General features: G+C 48.8%; 1 protein-coding gene across 1 annotated transcript; it reads left to right on the top strand.

The window, feature by feature from the left end:
* Positions 1-2,854: 2,854 nt before the first annotated feature.
* On the top strand, positions 2,855-17,414 carry LOC144952203 (uncharacterized). Its single transcript, XM_078882646.1, has 6 exons — positions 2,855-2,925; positions 7,723-8,083; positions 10,154-10,316; positions 13,100-13,221; positions 14,065-14,224; positions 15,598-17,414. Exons 2-6 carry the CDS (start codon positions 7,738-7,740, stop codon positions 15,836-15,838), a joined length of 1,032 nt encoding a protein of 343 aa, XP_078738772.1. The 5' UTR covers positions 2,855-2,925; positions 7,723-7,737; the 3' UTR covers positions 15,839-17,414.
* Positions 17,415-17,879: the final 465 nt, after the last annotated feature.

Here is a 17,879-nt window from a genome sequence, read left to right as displayed (position 1 = left end):
CCCCTGTTGCGCAACTTGGCACGACTCTGAAACAGCGTTAAGCAGAGGTGTGGACTCGAGTCATGTGACTTGGACTCGAGTCAGACTCGAGTCATGAATTTGATGACTTGCGACTCGACTTGGACTTGCATAACAATGACTTTGTTCCACCTATGAGATGTGGACTCGAGTCATGTGACTTGGACTCGAGTCAGACTCGAGTCATGAATTTGATGACTTGCGACTCGACTTGGACTTGCATAACAATGACTTTGTCCCACCTCTGGCGTTAAGACTCGGCTAGGTTTTCCGCTTTCCTGTGTCAACGAGCATGATAATATATGGACACCCACATAGTCACCGCTCCCTCTTCCCCTTTCGTTCCCCTCCCTCTCCGCCCCCCACCGTACATATTGATTATGTTGTTGAGTCAATAAACTATTGAATAAAAAAAATGAGCAGAATTGCACGTCGTTATATTTGCATGGGGTAGGCGTTCCAAAGGTCCCCCCTGCAGCAGCAGCAGTAGCTGCTGCACAAACAACACAAAGCCGGTGGCTCTTATGCAAGGCTCGAATGTCGAACGTTCTACAGGTAGGAACAATGTTCCACACTGCCCACCGGGGATTTTTTGTCTGTCGTGCATAAATATATAATATAAACAGCTCTTTGATTGGTGGAGACCTACTGCCGGGTACGGAAAGGGGAGGTGCCTATGAGAGGAGGGTCAGGGGAGGGGCCCAAGGGAGGGGGGGGGGTCAGGAGAGGGGCCTAAGGGAGGGGGGTAAGGGGAGGGGCCTAAGGGAGGAGGGTCAGGGGAGGGGCCCAAGGGAGGGGGGGGGTCAGGGGAGGGGCCTGAGGGAGGGGGGGTCAGGGGAGGGGCCTAAGGGAGGGGGGTAAGGGGAGGGGCCTAAGCAAGGGGGAGGGGCCGATAGTTAAGGGGGCTGGCTACCTGGCTGGCTGCCTGGCTACCTCAAGTCAAGTTATCTTGTATTCAGGTAGGAACAACAGGTTCCACACTGCCCACCAGGGATTATTTGTCTGTCGTGCATATTTGTCTGTCGTGCACGAATGCGCTGTCCAACCAAGTTCCTACCTGCCCACTCCGAAGGAACGTGTTTTTCCACTGGAGTTGGTTTTAGTAATCGCAAATTTAGCATTGCTCTGCATCCCGACATCTTCTTGACTGTAAATGCGTCATCCGTACGCATCCCGTCCCCTCTTTGCCGAGCAGTACGGGACGGATCGTTCGGCTTGCCATCGCCCTTGATCCATAATTGAGGTTTTCGAGTCAGATCGCGTAAATATAAATGTTTCGTTAAACCCGCCACCACCCGACACAGCCAATTGGTAAGGTTTGTCACGTCAACAAAGCGTGCCGGTTTTTGTTACTAGTTCAGCACACCGGTGTGGTGGAGAGTAAACCAAACAAAATGTATAATCCGAGTCCGACGTTTCGCCAGTAATTATAACTCGCGTCAGTAGGCGGACGGACAGAGTTGTGGAGAAATCCTCCTTCGGTCTTAGAGGGGTACATTTGACGTCGTCACTTGCGAGCCAATCAGGTTAGAAGGCAGAGGTTCCAAAGAACACAGGATGAGATGTTACTATCCTTTGTGCAAGCACTTCCAAGAGTTCATGAACAGTGAGCCTGGTGAAATTTGGGGAGCGCATCGTCAGTAGTGAACCTTTGGTTCCTAGGGTGTTTCGGCCTTTCATACTATACACCCTCCCCAAAGGCGGCCAGCGACAGGGTGATCAATCCTACGCTTGCGTCCCATTCCCAATTAGTCATAGGAGTTGCCTTGTTGTTGATAGCCAACATCCCATGGGACTATGCATGGCAGGGGTGTCCTCCTCCCTGAGTCAAGCATTGTTGACTGCATACCTCCTGGCCCTCTCACTTTGGGGCCCAGAGGGAAGAGATGGGGGTTAATGTCTGCACATAAATGACAATTGGTACATATTTACCGGATGGGTTATTCAAAGGGTAATCAACATCGTTCTTGAGCAGTGGCGGATTAAGCTAAGTACGGGCCTGTAGCATATGTTATAAAGGGGCCCTAAATATAAAAAAATAAAACGCAAATTTAACTTGCGTTGTAAAGTAATTGTATTTTTCCATTTGCTATACAGCCAGATAATACGACAAATCGCTAACCTTAAACACCCAGTCTTTTTTCTCGAATTCAGAAAAAAAAAGACATCAATATTTCAAGAACCCGCAATGCGACGTGAATAGCAGACGGTGATGGTCCTTCGTAAAAAAAAAAAGTCACGAAACGCTGCTGCGGAGAAGCAAGGTTGCCCGACCCCCCCTTGTGGGCGCGCTTACCATTCCCCAGCCAGTGCAGCCGCCCTAACCGCGGTGGCAGCGTGAGTCCCTCGTTCCTCCTCGCAGCCGAGTGGATCGCTACACCACGCACACACGGACGGCAGATGGTGCTCAACGCCAGGCAGAGTGCTGGGGGGAGCCGGAGGCGGGGTGGGTTGCCAATTCACAAACGAGGTCATTTTGAATGTTGTCCACGAAGAGTGGCACGCGCATGTTTTATTATTTGCGAGCACCTATTCCACCGGGAAAATATATATAACGCATCGCTTTAGACGGTGGTATAAAGTGAAATGACGCGTGGAACGTTCGTCGCTGCTGCTGCTGCTGCGTGTTATAGAATTCGTCGTTTGCAAGTGGAGTGGGTTCCCACGGAGACCGGAGACGTAGCTTTAGAGGCAACACGGTTTATTTGAATCTCATAACAGAAAGCCCCTTTACTCCCACTACCTGGGGAGGTATGGCCTCCGGACCGAACCTTCCAGGGGGCTCTGGAATAACCCCCCAGCCCCTCATCTGGGGTCGGGAGGGGGGGGGAACTGGGCCTCTGAACGGTCCGTCTCTTTCTCTAGCTCAGGGTGGCACCCCCCACAGACCCGTGCCCGCAACTACAGGTAAGTATAGATAGGACGGTATGTGCTCTGTATTTCCGACGCTACACACGCAAACGCGTGCAACTATAAATGTATATCTAGATTTGAAGCTTTCGTAACTGCAAGGATTCATATTCTTAGGTTTTTTCGGTAAAGTCACGTAGGTAAAAAATTAAAATTAATAAAAGTAAAATAAAATAAAAATCACGACGTTTCGGAGGCAACACAAGCTTCCGTCTTCAGGTGGAACCGTCACAGCCCGACAGCTGTATCAAGTAAATGAGAGATTACAGGAGATACCACTCCGTATATATAATGGTTGAGGGGGGGGGGGCAGGAATGGCCCACTTTTTATTATCATGGTAAGGTGCGGCTTGAGACTATGAATAGACTGCATAACAAAAGACTGAGCCTTTATTATGGAGAGGTTCGGTTTGTGACTATGCCTGGCCTACATAACAAACGTGTGAAAAAAGAAAGCTAAACCTGGTAGAAAGCTAAACCTGGTAAAACAAAACTGGCTGTCCATCAGTAACCTGCAATAGTTTTCTGTCAAATAAGATGGTCCAAATAAGTGTAGTTAAATCTTTTTTTGCATGGTTAATCACATCTTTCCAATGATTAAAGGTGCGGCTTGAGAATATGAATAGATTGCATAACAAAAGACTGAGCCTTTATTATGGAGAGGTTCGGTTTGTGACTACGCCTGGCCTACATAACAAAAGTGTGAAAAAAGAAAGCTAAACCTGGTAGAAAGCTAAACATGGTAAAACAAAACTGACCCCCAACGAAGGAGGAGGGACGACACACGAACTCTCTCGTGATGTAGCTGGTCACCCCGAGCTATAAATGCTCTGATACGTGCAGTATCTTTGTACGTCTGTTCGCCTCTGGTCTGACAATGGTGGAACTAAAGGTCATAAAGAAGGCTGATGTCTCTGGTATATGCCAATCAGCAGAGGTGTGGACTCGAGTCATGTGACTTGGACTCGAGTCAGACTCGAGTCATGAATTTGATGACTTGCGACTCGACTTGGACTTGCATAACAATGACTTTGTCCCACCTATGAGATGTGGACTCGAGTCATGTGACTTGGACTCGAGTCAGACTCGAGTCATGAATTTGATGACTTGCGACTCGACTTGGACTTGCATAACAATGACTTTGTCCCACCTATGAGATGTGGACTCGAGTCATGTGACTTGGACTCGAGTCAGACTCGAGTCATGAATTTGATGACTTGCGACTCGACTTGGACTTGCATAACAATGACTTTGTCCCACCTATGAGATGTGGACTCGAGTCATGTGACTTGGACTCGAGTCAGACTCGAGTCATGAATTTGATGACTTGCGACTCGACTTGGACTTGCATAACAATGACTTTGTCCCACCTATGAGATGTGGACTCGAGTCATGTGACTTGGACTCGAGTCAGACTCGAGTCATGAATTTGATGACTTGCGACTCGACTTGGACTTGCATAACAATGACTTTGTCCCACCTATGAGATGTGGACTCGAGTCATGTGACTTGGACTCGAGTCAGACTCGAGTCATGAATTTGATGACTTGCGACTCGACTTGGACTTGCATAACAATGACTTTGTCCCACCTATGAGATGTGGACTCGAGTCATGTGACTTGGACTCGAGTCAGACTCGAGTCATGAATTTGATGACTTGCGACTCGACTTGGACTTGCATAACAATGACTTTGTCCCACCTATGAGATGTGGACTCGAGTCATGTGACTTGGACTCGAGTCAGACTCGAGTCATGAATTTGATGACTTGCGACTCGACTTGGACTTGCATAACAATGACTTTGTCCCACCTATGAGATGTGGACTCGAGTCATGTGACTTGGACTCGAGTCAGACTCGAGTCATGAATTTGATGACTTGCGACTCGACTTGGACTTGCATAACAATGACTTTGTCCCACCTATGAGATGTGGACTCGAGTCATGTGACTTGGACTCGAGTCAGACTCGAGTCATGAATTTGATGACTTGCGACTCGACTTGGACTTGCATAACAATGACTTTGTCCCACCTATGAGATGTGGACTCGAGTCATGTGACTTGGACTCGAGTCAGACTCGAGTCATGAATTTGATGACTTGCGACTCGACTTGGACTTGCATAACAATGACTTTGTCCCACCTATGAGATGTGGACTCGAGTCATGTGACTTGGACTCGAGTCAGACTCGAGTCATGAATTTGATGACTTGCGACTCGACTTGGACTTGCATAACAATGACTTTGTCCCACCTATGAGATGTGGACTCGAGTCATGTGATTTGGACTCGAGTCAGACTCGAGTCATGAATTTGATGACTTGCGACTCGACTTGGACTTGCATAACAATGACTTTGTCCCACCTATGAGATGTGGACTCGAGTCATGTGACTTGGACTCGAGTCAGACTCGAGTCATGAATTTGATGACTTGCGACTCGACTTGGACTTGCATAACAATGACTTTGTCCCACCTATGAGATGTGGACTCGAGTCATGTGACTTGGACTCGAGTCAGACTCGAGTCATGAATTTGATGACTTGCGACTCGACTTGGACTTGCATAACAATGACTTTGTCCCACCTATGAGATGTGGACTCGAGTCATGTGACTTGGACTCGAGTCAGACTCGAGTCATGAATTTGATGACTTGCGACTCGACTTGGACTTGCATAACAATGACTTTGTCCCACCTATGAGATGTGGACTCGAGTCATGTGACTTGGACTCGAGTCAGACTCGAGTCATGAATTTGATGACTTGCGACTCGACTTGGACTTGCATAACAATGACTTTGTCCCACCTATGAGATGTGGACTCGATTCATGTGACTTGGACTCGAGTCAGACTCGAGTCATGAATTTGATGACTTGCGACTCGACTTGGACTTGCATAACAATGACTTTGTCCCACCTATGAGATGTGGACTCGAGTCATGTGACTTGGACTCGAGTCAGACTCGAGTCATGAATTTGATGACTTGCGACTCGACTTGGACTTGCATAACAATGACTTTGTCCCACCTATGAGATGTGGACTCGAGTCATGTGACTTGGACTCGAGTCAGACTCGAGTCATGAATTTGATGACTTGCGACTCGACTTGGACTTGCATAACAATGACTTTGTCCCACCTATGAGATGTGGACTCGAGTCATGTGACTTGGACTCGAGTCAGACTCGAGTCATGAATTTGATGACTTGCGACTCGACTTGGACTTGCATAACAATGACTTTGTCCCACCTCTGCCAATCAGTTTCAAAGACAAAGCATCATATATTATCAGATCACGTTTGTTTGCATGTTCACCACAAGTACGTGTGGTTAATGCACTACTTGATCCCTTGAAAATGGTTTTTGAACATCTTAACACCTCCTGTTTTCATATTCTTGGTTCTTTCGGTAAAGTCACGTAGAAGGGAAATAATAAAATAATACAAATATAAAACAATAAAAATTCTCACGACGTTTCGACTGCAACACAAGCAATCATCATCGGGTGTGAAATCCTCAGCAAGAAAATTTGAAGAAAAAAAAAGCTTAAAATCAAAAAATAAAACCTCCTGTTTTATTGCCATAACAGGGTAAAACCAATTCTTATTTTACACGACCTCCTCTTTTCTCTCCTGAAGCCCTCTTCGTCGTGTCCAGCAGCCCTCGACATGAGCGTCTCGCTCAAAGGTCGGCCACCAAAATAACAAGAAGGGCCGTTTTTGTTTCATTGTAGAATTGGGTACAAAACTCAATATTTTAAGAGCCGCAACGCAACGTGACGACACAAGGACAAAGATCCCCCATATAGCCTTAACAAACTGTAGGGGCAAGTGCTGTTAGCGAGCACCTATGAAGGCCGAAACGGTACACGAGTGGGTGGGTGGCCAGCACCACGCCAGACCGCCTTTGTCTCTCCAGTGACGATGTTTACACACCGCACCAGGTACTCATTTCGGGCTGAGTCGACCTAAGGGAGGCCCAGGACCGGTTCAGATAATCGCCACTGGTGTTGGCCGTGAGCGAGAATCGAACCCGCGTCGCCAGGTTCATCTGCTTATATGTCTGTCTATATGTCTCTGGCTCTGTGTTTGATCTCTCTCTCAAATTTAGCATTCTCAGGAAGAACGTAATCAACCAGGTAGGGTGTTGACTGTTATGTTATCCGATTCTCTGTTGTAGCCGCGGGTTTGTCGACCCTTGATCTGGCTCTCCTGCACCACAGTGCTGCCAACATGCGCATGGAACATCCAATCGAATCTCTATATACCACGCCACGGAGGCGAGGGAGCTGTCGCGTGTGCTTATCGTACGCGCGCGTGTGCCGGGCTCGTGTAAAGTGTTGCCTGCCGAGGGCTGAACGCCGATTTAATTCGCACCGCCGTGCCAGGATTTTCCTCCCTGCGACCCGCGCCTGTGATCCCCCCCCCTCCCGAACCACCCACCCACCCACCCTACCACCTCCCGCACACTCAAGACACACAGAGGCAAGCGGGCGTATTTAAGGAGCAACATTAAGGGTCGCTCAAGACACCCCCCCCCCCACCGAAACAAAAAAGCAAAAGCAATAATCTCGGCGTCACAAGTGGAGGTGGGTTGGAAGCGGACCGCCACTCGCTCGCTCGCTCGTCCAGACAGAGGCATAGTCCCCGCGTCGGCTTTCTCGGGTTTGCTGGAGGCAAGTGTCGTGCAGTTCGAAAGCCAGGACACGAACACACGAGCGCACACCGCGAGAGTAAATAAACACGCCGACAATACGGTCGCTCTAAGGGAGCCTCAGCTCGGAGAGTTTTTTTGCGCACACAGTTCAGACAGAGAGCGATGGTGTCCCGGTACAGCCCCGTGGTCTTCTTCATCGCGAGCCTCTGCAGCTGCGCTTCCCAGCCGGGCTGGAGAGCGGCTGACGGTGCGGCGACGACGTCCCTCGATCAGCAGCAACGCCTGAGCCACGACGAGTCTCTTGTGAGCCACCTCTCCAGGGTGAGCCACGCGGTCACCTCGAACGCCACCACCATCGGCACCAGGACCACCATCGGCACCAGCAGCAGCAGCGATATCGGCAGCAGCACCTTGCGTGGAGGTGCGGATCTCAGCGGCGGGGAGGCGAAGAAGCTGCGTGTCGGGTCTATACGGCGCTGGAGGAGGGCGATGGAGCTTGCGGGAGCAGGTGGGCGAGGGAGCGAGGGAGGGAGCTGGGTCTGCGTGAACATTCAATCGGCAGCGATGGCTCTGCCCGCGCAGATAACGTTAACGACGAGTTCATTTTCTTGGTTCTTTCGGTAAAGTCACGTAGAATTGAAATAATAAAATAATAAAAATAAAACATTATAAAATAATGGTGAGAATTATTTTATTATGTTTTATTTTTATTATTTTATTATTTCAATTCTACGTGACTGTACCGAAAGAACCAAGAAGATGAATCCCTGCAGTCACGAAAGCTTTAAATCGAAATTTGACGAGTTCATGTGACAATGTAGATCATCGACAGATTTGACGGGGGTTTTTGTTGCTGTTACTTGCACACGGTTGCGTTCACGTTGTGCGTCTGGGACTTCTCGCAGGAGGCAGGGTTTGGCGTTATTCCTTTTGGCGGTGGGGTGGGTGGGAGGGGGCTGGCATCTGGATGAAAGTGTTTAATCGGCCTTCATGCCCACGAGGAGAGCGAGATAACGGGAATTCTCAGTTACACACGTGGTAGGCTGTCTCGACCAATATTATCCATAACAGAGGTGGGTTTTTTGGGTTAGTTCGCGTAAATATGAATGTGTCGTTAAACTCGCCACCACCCGACACAGCCAATTAGTAAGGTTTGTCACGTAAACAAAACATGCCAATTCGTTATTAGTACAGCACACCGGTGTATTGGAGAGTACTCCCACATAGTTAATGGTGTGGGTTTACTCTCCAACACACCGGTGTGCTGAACTCGTAACAAATTGGCAGGTTATATTTAAGTGACAAGACCTTAATCATTGTCTGTGTCGTGTGGTGGCGTGTTTAGCGAAGCATCCATATTTACGCGATCTAACAAAAAAAAAACGTAGCGTGTTTGTTTTACACTCCTGTAGTTCGAGCTTCCATGGAATTTAAATATGCCGCTTCTAATATAATAATTCACCTACTTCGCGATGAATATAGCCTGCGGCTAATTCTCTTGGAACGCAGCCGGTCTCATCAGATCTTGGAAGCGAAGCAAGGCTGAGTCTGGATAGTGTTTGGATGTCAGACCGGGCCGAGCCAGCTCAAATTAAGCCCTGCCTGGGAACAGGGTTAGATCAACACACGGGTTTTCATATGTAACGCTTGAAGTGGAATACTATTACACTCTGAAAAATCCTTTGGGTGATTTGGCCATTTAAAGTCATGGCATCCCTACGTGTATTCATACAGTTGTGTGCAGATCAAATGTAATACTTTGGATGGTTTTAACTTTGATTTGGCACTATAAATCGTATAAAAACTAGATGCTGAAATAACCAAGGTGAATAACAATGGAGTTTGTGGCATCGGGCATTGGTGGTGGTAAAAAGTCAGGGAGATAACTCAATACCCAGAAAAGGGCCTCAAAACTATAACAGCCCCAGGGTTGCCACCTAATCCACAGACCAAACCGGACATTTTTCTTCGTCATGGTGATTCGTATGTCTGTATGTGTGTTGAACTTCTTTCGTACCGTACGTAGCCAACCGTGCCAATCGGAGGTGCGAGGGAAGGACAACAAACTAAATACAAAAAGCAGTTTTAAAGAAATTATTTTCAATTTAGATTTAAAGTGCATAGCTCCAGTGGCTTCCTAATATCGTAAAGAGAGAACTTTCCAGACGGCTGCAGAAGCGCATCTGAGAGCGCGCGATGGTTAGCCAAAAGGCCTTGCTGCAAGGGTGACCGGAGTTTTGCGTGATGATGGTTTATGAACCTTGACAGACTGCGCTGCGCTCTACCGTAATGAAAGTTCAATGCAGTACCACCAGATCCCAGAAAAGGTCAATTCCTGCCACTCAGTCGGAGGTGCCAATTTTCTGGCACGGCTTGCAACCCTTCCTCGGGGCTCCCGTCAAACTCTCCGCACCTCCGATGAGCACCGCCGGCTACGTGCGGTGCGAAAGGACTTCAACACACACACACACACCTAGTCCCTGCCTAGTCACCTCTCTGGAAAGCAACCCCCCCCACCTCCACCACCCCCGCCAACCCTCGACTCACGCGGCTGTCGGACCCCATGCGAATCAACTAGGTCCGGAGGCCGGGCGGACGGAGCTGGGGAATCTGCGGGTGCTCGTGGCTTCTCTGGCCCAGGAGAACCTGCGAATGGGACAGGAGCAGCGCAGGAACACGGCGGCGCTGCTGCGGCTGCGCGAGGCCTCCGACAAGCAGCTGGCGACCATCGCCGACACGAGGTCAGGCTCGCGGTGGCGGCGTCGCCGTCACCTCGAATTTGAGGCCGAAACGAGGAGGAGCTTGGTTCTTTCGGTAAAGTCACGTGGGTAAAAAATAAATAAAGCAAATAATAAAATAAATTAAAAATAATAAAAATAAAATAACAAGAATAAATAATTAATTGCTAATAATAAAAGCAAAAAAACCACAATAACATTTTTCAAAAGGGACTTCTTCACAATGCTGGCTGATCGCCCGGCGAAGGTGGCGGTAATCGCCAGCGTAAACGTCACGGGTACTCAAATTAGTAAATGTTTGCCGGTTTAACTCTGCAGCACACAGGCGGTGCGCTGAAGTCGTCACTGATTGTTGGCACGTTTTGTTTACGTGACAAACCGTAATCATTGGCTGTAGTACGGATTTGTTTTGGGTTAAATCGCTTAAATATATAAACGAGTCGTTAAACCCGCCACCACCCGACACAGCCAATTGGCCAACAGCCAATTGGCCAATTGTCCGTGTCGGGTGGTGGCGGGTTTAACGACGCATTTACATTGATAAAACCTTTATTGCGGACCGACCAGGTGACGTGGCCCCGTCGACTCCGTCGATGGACTGGCTCGCCGGCTCCGGCTGTGTTGCATCGTCGGGGAGCTATGCGTCGTCTGCTCTCTCTGTGTGTGTGTGCTCGTCACGAGGAGTGAACGATCCGTCGGTGCTCTGCCGACGGGAAAGAAGGGACTGCTTTTACACCATTGGAACCTCATTTGCCAGTAGAAAATATGATGATTGTTTTTCTTTCACCCTTTTATCTGGCAACAAAACTGACACCTTTTTTTTTTACAAGGAGTCATGTTTGCATAGACCACAATACCTGCAGTCATAATGCAAACAAAAAGGTGTCAGTTTTGTTTCCAGATAAAAGGGTAAAAAAAGCACTTATCAAAGGACTGCTTGTGACCGTGCGCTACGAACCCGGCGACCCGAGTTCGATTGCCGCTCGCGCTGCCAACGACACCGGTGGCGATTATCCGAACCGGTCCTGGGCCTCCCCTAGGTCGACTCAGCCTCAAATGAGTGCCTCTGAGGCCTTGCTGGAAAATGACAATGATCATGATGATATTTGTATGGCGCCGGATTTTTGCGGACAAGTCAACAACTCAGAGGGACGGAGCCAAGCTCAGGGCTGCTCAAGAGTCCGAAGACCCAACACAGATCGAGAGAGGGCCTTCGATGTTTCTTGAAAGTCACGAGTGCATTTGATGTTGTGGATTTGCAAAGGGATAGATAATTTCACACCGAGGTGGGGGGGGGGGCGATAGCAGAGATACTGACGTGAGGCTGTCACAGCATAGTGTAGTATATAGTAGTGTAGTGTATAGTGTAGTGTATAGTAGTGTAGTGTATAGTAGTGTAGTGTATAGTAGTGTATAGTGTATAGTAGTGTAGTGTATAGTGTAATGTATAGTAGTGTAGTGTATAGTAGTATAGTGTATAGTAGTGTATAGTGTATAGTAGTGTAGTGTATAGTGTAGTGTATAGTAGTGTAGTGTATAGTGTAGTGTATAGTAGTGTAGTGTATAGTGAAGTTAATTGTAGTGTCGTGTATAGTGTAGTGTATAGAAGTGTAGTGTATAGTGTAGTGTATAGTAGTGTAGTGTATAGTGTAGTGTGTAGTAGTGTAGTGTATAGTGTCGTGTATAGTAGTGTCGTGTATAGTGTCGTGTATAGTAGTGTAGTGTATAGTGTAGTATATAGAAGTGTAGTGTATAATGTAGTGTATAGTAGTGTAGTGTATAGTAGTGTAGTGTAAAGTGTAGTGCATAGTAGTGTCGTGTATAGTGTAGTGTATAAAAGTGTATAGTGTAGTGTATAGTAGTGCATAGTGTAGTGTATAGTGGTGTGTATTGTAGTGTAGTGTATGGTGTAGTGCATAGTAGTGTCGTGTATAGTGTAGTGTGTAAAAGTGTATAGTGTAGTGTATAATAGTGCATAGTGTAGTGTATAGTGGTGTGTATAGTAGTGTCGTGTATAGTGTAGTGTGTAAAAGTGTATAGTGTAGTGTATAGTAGTGCATAGTGTAGTGTATAGCGGTGTGTATAGTAGTGGAGTGTATGGTGTAGTGTATCGTAGGGCAGTGTATAGTAGTGTCGTGTATAGTGTAGTGTATCGTGACGTTAGGCTGTAACAGTTGGAGACCTTGGTGTCCTAAGCAGATTTCGAGTGACGTGCTCCCCACCGTCACCAAACCACGCTGGCCAACAACCCCCACGCACCCCCACGGCATGCGGAGCCTCTCATCCAGCAGTGCATGACAAAGGCCGATAGATTGAGAGCACTATCCCTTAGGCGCTGACAAAATGAATATCACAACCAAAAAAATTAAACTGCTTTTTGTGTTCAGTTTGTCGTCCTTCCCCCACTTCCCCGCACCTCCGATCAGCAAGGTTGGCTACGTACGGTGCGAAAGAATTTCAACGTGCATGCATAAACAAGTTAACAATGATCGGCCGTCGGCCAAACGTGGGCCCTTTGCCAAGGGGACCGTGAGAGAGGCGAGCGCCGCCCAAAATGTACTCAAGCGTTGTTGACGTTTTGGGCTGTCTCTCCTCGCGTGCACAAAACAAACGGCTCACCTTGGCCGAGCACAGACTCTCCGCTATGTGCTGCGTAATGGAATGGCTATTTTATAGCCGTGTCACATCTGTGCTTTGCATCTGCTGTGGTCCCCCCCCCACCCCTTCTTTTCCCTCCCCACGCTCAAGAAGTCTGTGGCAAAAGTAATCGCTGTCACGTTCTGCAGGAAGCACATGCAAGCTCTGGAGCTGAGGCTCAAGACAATGACGGGCGCAGAAAACAAAGGGAACGTCTCGACTCCGGACGAGGGGGCCCAGCAGCTGTCCGCGATTGCGCACAGACTCGAAGGTGCGACGGGGCCGTTACCTTGCGCGGCGCATCAGCGGGCCCGCCGGGCCTGGCGGCCCAGGGGGATTCGACGCCGGTTCGATCTGCGCGACGCGGCAGTTTTTTTTTTTAAAACGACGGCGAGAAGGAAGCCGCTGGGGCCGTGCGCTTTTTAAAATCTCGATTGAAGACTCATTTTGTTTAGAATCGATTTTTGTGTTCGGTTTGTGGTACCGCCGTCCCCGCCCGACGCATCTCCGATAAGCACGGTTGGCTGCGTACGGTGCGAAAGAAGTTACGTTTCTGTCCGCTCAGCGGTGTGAATGGGTAGTTCGTAGGTGGGCAGGCCCCCTTTGTGATGGGGTAAAGAGTGAGTATTCATTTTGGGTTGACAAAGGGCTGTAAATGTATATTATCTGGGCTTGACCATTGCTCCTATTTGGAGATGACAAAGACCACGATGTGGTTGACAGCTTTGTTGCAGAAATTCACGGTTCGAAATCAGCGGCTGCCCCGGATAATGCTGCGGGTTGTGTTGACCGTGAAGGTCCGGGGTGTTACGCACAAGTCCAGGCCATTGGGATCGCGCGTAGCATTAATCACACACACCCCCCCCTAGCAAAAACTTGGCAGGACCCTCCTGAGAAAAAGAGTCATGAGATTCAGTGAGGCTTCCTTGGGTAAACAAGCGGTACGATAATAAAAACAAACAACAATGATATTATTGTTTTTATTTCTGGAATGCGCAGTTCGTGCGCGCCGGGAGGTAACGTGCTGAGGATTTACTCGAAACATCTGCGGTGTTCTCTGGCGTAAATTTTGTCTGGTTTTCTTTTTTTTTTCGTGACCGGTGGCGGCCGCCAGCGCTGCCCCTGCGCTGCCAGTGGGGGCGCAAGTTCGGCATGTACTGCTTCGAGCTTCTCAAGCAGCGGAGGAGCTTCGCGGACGCGGCGCAGTTCTGCGCCAACCGGCGCGGCGCCCTTGCCATGGTCAAGGACCCCGCGACGCAACGATTCCTGAGCGGGTGAGGAGGGGGGCGAGCACAGGGGCCGTCCGTAAATGACGTCACGCACCTAGGGAGGGGGGTGGAGGGGGGCAGGTTTTTGTGACGATGTGTGACGAGGGCAGGGGGGGGGGGTTTGAGAAATGTGACGTCACGTCAAAATGCGCAACTTGAAATAAATATAAAATTGTTGTAACAACACTAATTGTTATAACAATACTCCGACAACATCGCGTTAAAAACGCACTACAATGACAATAGTTTAAAGCGATTTGAATCATGTTTTGTTTTCAAAATATGTTTTATTTTTATTATTTTATTATTTCCATTTTAAAGACATTGTTACTCACCACGGAGAACTGTAGCGGCACGACTGTAACTCCACTACAGCTGGCTCCAAACTGTGCCACACGGTGTCCCGCATGACCTTGTGGGAGCCTCGCCACCGATAAAGTCATTTGATTTTAGTTTTTCCACCGCCTACGTTCCGATGATGTAATCGGAACGACATCGGAAGAAAAAAAACTGATAACATGCACACACGTCATTGGAACGGGAACGGGTTAATTTCGACTGTAAAAATCCGACGAATTTTTAAGGTCTTTTTTTTTACATGTCCAGTAGGAGCACGGGGTCAGAAAGTTACAACAGTGTGGAGTTTTTGTTTGCCCACTGTCAACGCAGTGACGCTAAATAATTAGCTTCACGCTGGGCGCTGGCAGTCAAGCCGGAATTCACGTTGAGATTTTCTCGACTCGCTACGCACCTCGGGATGACGCTCACTTGCTAAACCTGAAACACTCACCAGACACTCCTCACCAGATACTCACCACTCACACGTTTCGTGTGTCGTTAAGGCTCCGAATTGAAAGTAAATGGACGCCAATTTTCAAGGCTTCAAAGGGTGCACTTTCAAGGAGTGCAATGTGAACGCTGATTCTATCGCCACCCGCGATAACGATGACTGTTGATGATTACGATGACAACGACGACGCTGCTGATGATGACAATGACTGCGATCCGCACCACGGCCGATCGCGTTGACGATGATGATGATGATGTGCATCAGGGTAGCGATATGTTAACTACCTCGCCTGGTATACAGGGGGTCGTGGGTTCGATCCCGACCCTGACGCCTGTATATTTGGAGTTTGCGCGTCTCTCCCGTGGATTTTTCTCCGGGTCCTCTGGTTTACCCTCCACTTTTAAAATCAACGCGCGTTCACAGTGTTTGGCTGCCGTAAATTTCCACGCGATAAGCCACTTCGTCGAGCTGCCGTTAGTGACAGCCACGTCGCTCCTGTCTAGCGCAGTGGGCCTTACCTGGTAAAATAAAAAAAAACTTTCGAGTTTAGATTATTACAAAATTACGCCGATGGCTTTCGCTGCTGCAGGTACATCAAGCAAACGCAGGACACGTCCTACTGGATCGGGCTCAGCGACAAGGCGGCGGAGGGCGCCTTCGCGTGGGTCGACGGTTCTCCGCTGCGGGGCGCCTGGCGCAACTTCTACGCCGGCGAGCCCGCGGGCGAGACTCCCAACGAGGACTGCGTGCACATCACCACCTCGAAATACAAGCACCGCTGGAACGACCTCGACTGTCGTGTTATGCTGCCATTCATCTGCCAGTACTAGAGGGCCCCCCCCCCCGTGCGACGGTCCACAGTTCTGGCCGGGGGGGGGGGGGAGGTGCGGGGCGGGGGGGGGGGGCTGCGGCCGGACCACCGTGACCTGGGTAGCATAGACACCACGTGCTTGGGCGGTGACCGGCAGCTGAGTAAGCCGTCGAGAGTGCGGCCGGCGCAACTGCACCGCGAGCCCGGAGGAGCCGGCGTGGCCGTATTGCGGTGAGTCGGGGAGGGGGAAGGAGGGATTGGACAGGAGGGCTCCCCCGTTTTTATTCCTTGCCACGAAGCCCATGGCATCCACGCTACGCCACTGCCAACCCAGCGTTAGGAATCTGTCTCCCCGAAGCTTGCTGCCGATGATGTCTGAAGCGAGTGGGTTGGTCGTTTTCCACCAAGAGCCAAGGCAGGTTCGTAATGCTTTCCGCCGTTAGGGAATATATTTACGATGGTTACGTGGTACCGTTGAAAGATACATATACTACCTACAGAGGTACAGGACGTAGGGAGCAAGCGCAGTGAATGGGCACCGGCTAGAGCCAGGTTTGTCGTCCAGAGGTGACTGCTGGCTGACACCACACGAGCTCACGCCGCCTCTTCTTTGCTGACGTTGACACACTGCACAGGAGCATGCATTTCATGCCGAGTTGATCTAAGAGAGTCAGGGACCAAGTTCAGTTTTTTTTTTATTGTTTACGCGACACGTGTTGCTCATCAGGGGCAGGGATCAAACCCTGAAACGGACGGCGATCGTAGCAAACCGCCACAAAGCAAATCCTCAACAGCGCTTCTCCCACCGACACACACGTCGTGATGCGGGCGCGCTGGGGCACACTGTCGGCAGAACACAAATCTTAATTTCGTATCCACTTTCATTCCCTTTGCGTGCGCGTGTGCGTGTGGGCCCTCTGACAAAAGACACATTGTGACATTTTACAAGCCACGCACAATTTCCCTTCTCTGATTTCGCCACGCGCAGTATCCTTCGGAGTGCCATTTCGAATTGGCGCGATTGTAAACACGTCTCCTGGCTTTCCTGGATGGACTACAGACACTTCAAGAAGTTTATTTTGTCCCAGGGTACCTCTGCAGGGAGGGATCGCTGGTTTGAGTGGTCTTTAGCCACGCAACTTGGCTAGGTTTAACCGGTTATTCACCGGCTCGTTGGGTGATATAGTGGTGACGCGATGCAGCAGTGCATCATCATGATATGTGTTAATTTCGAGAGAAATTTGTACTTTTTTAAAATTTCATGTTCACGTAACGCATTCACGTGGGTTGATGATTCTTGGTTTAGGGGCCACTTCGTAGCGATATTTTCTTTTGTTGCTGAACGATGTCACAGCAGTGGCAGATTATGTGTGCAGTTGTAACGTTGTGGAAATTAACGCAGGGGTTTGTAAATGCTTTTGTAGCAGTTGAGTGAAGTGCGTATGTGTTTCTAATTCGTCCACAATTGTTAAAATGCAGTTAAATGTAAACGCTATATAAATTAACATTGATGTTGTTGTAAGACTAATATTAAAAGGCATTGCTGAACTGCTAGATTTAAACATTTACCCATTTGTATAATGTCAAATAAATTCCTGTTGCTATTACGTTTTGCATTTTGCAGTGATTTCCTCTGCGTTATAGCCTTGGATCGACAAAATGGGAACAAAACACAAAGAGCAATTGTCCAAACCAGATATCGGATAAGCAAAAAACAGATTAATCAGACTCAGTGGAAACTTCCTGTCAAAGGAAAGCATTATCTCATTTCACTCCATTGTAAGGTTGCGAAAGGGTGGAGCAAGTGTCACAGTGGTTTATGCACTGAGCTTCGATTACAGTTGTGATTTCTTAGCTCATCGGTGAAGTTTAAAGTTCAAAGTTCATTTATTAGGTATAGCCCTGTGAGCCATTCGGCTCTTGAATGATATCTCAACCGGTCCTGGACTCTCCCTTCATGCAATTCGCGCTGACTGCCATGGTGAAGTGAGGTCAAACGACCACCGTGACTGATACAGCGTGGAGAGGCCTTCATCCAGCGGTGGATTTGCTGTGGAGTT

This window comes from Lampetra fluviatilis, chromosome 1 (genome assembly GCF_964198595.1).
Source record: "Lampetra fluviatilis chromosome 1, kcLamFluv1.1, whole genome shotgun sequence".
NCBI lineage: Eukaryota > Metazoa > Chordata > Hyperoartia > Petromyzontiformes > Petromyzontidae > Lampetra > Lampetra fluviatilis.
Note: the sequence above shows the minus strand (reverse complement) of the source record. Positions and strands in the feature narration are given on the sequence as shown.

Bases quoted from the DNA above. Each gene is read 5' to 3' on its own strand.
- LOC144952203 (XM_078882646.1), top strand. From the start codon at position 7,738: ATGGTGTCCCGGTACAGCCCCGTGGTCTTCTTCATCGCGAGCCTCTGC. The intron at 10,317-13,099 runs GTCAGGCTCGCG...CACGTTCTGCAG, and splicing joins GCGACCATCGCCGACACGAG to GAAGCACATGCAAGCTCTGG. The intron at 14,225-15,597 runs GTGAGGAGGGGG...TCGCTGCTGCAG, and splicing joins ACGCAACGATTCCTGAGCGG to GTACATCAAGCAAACGCAGG.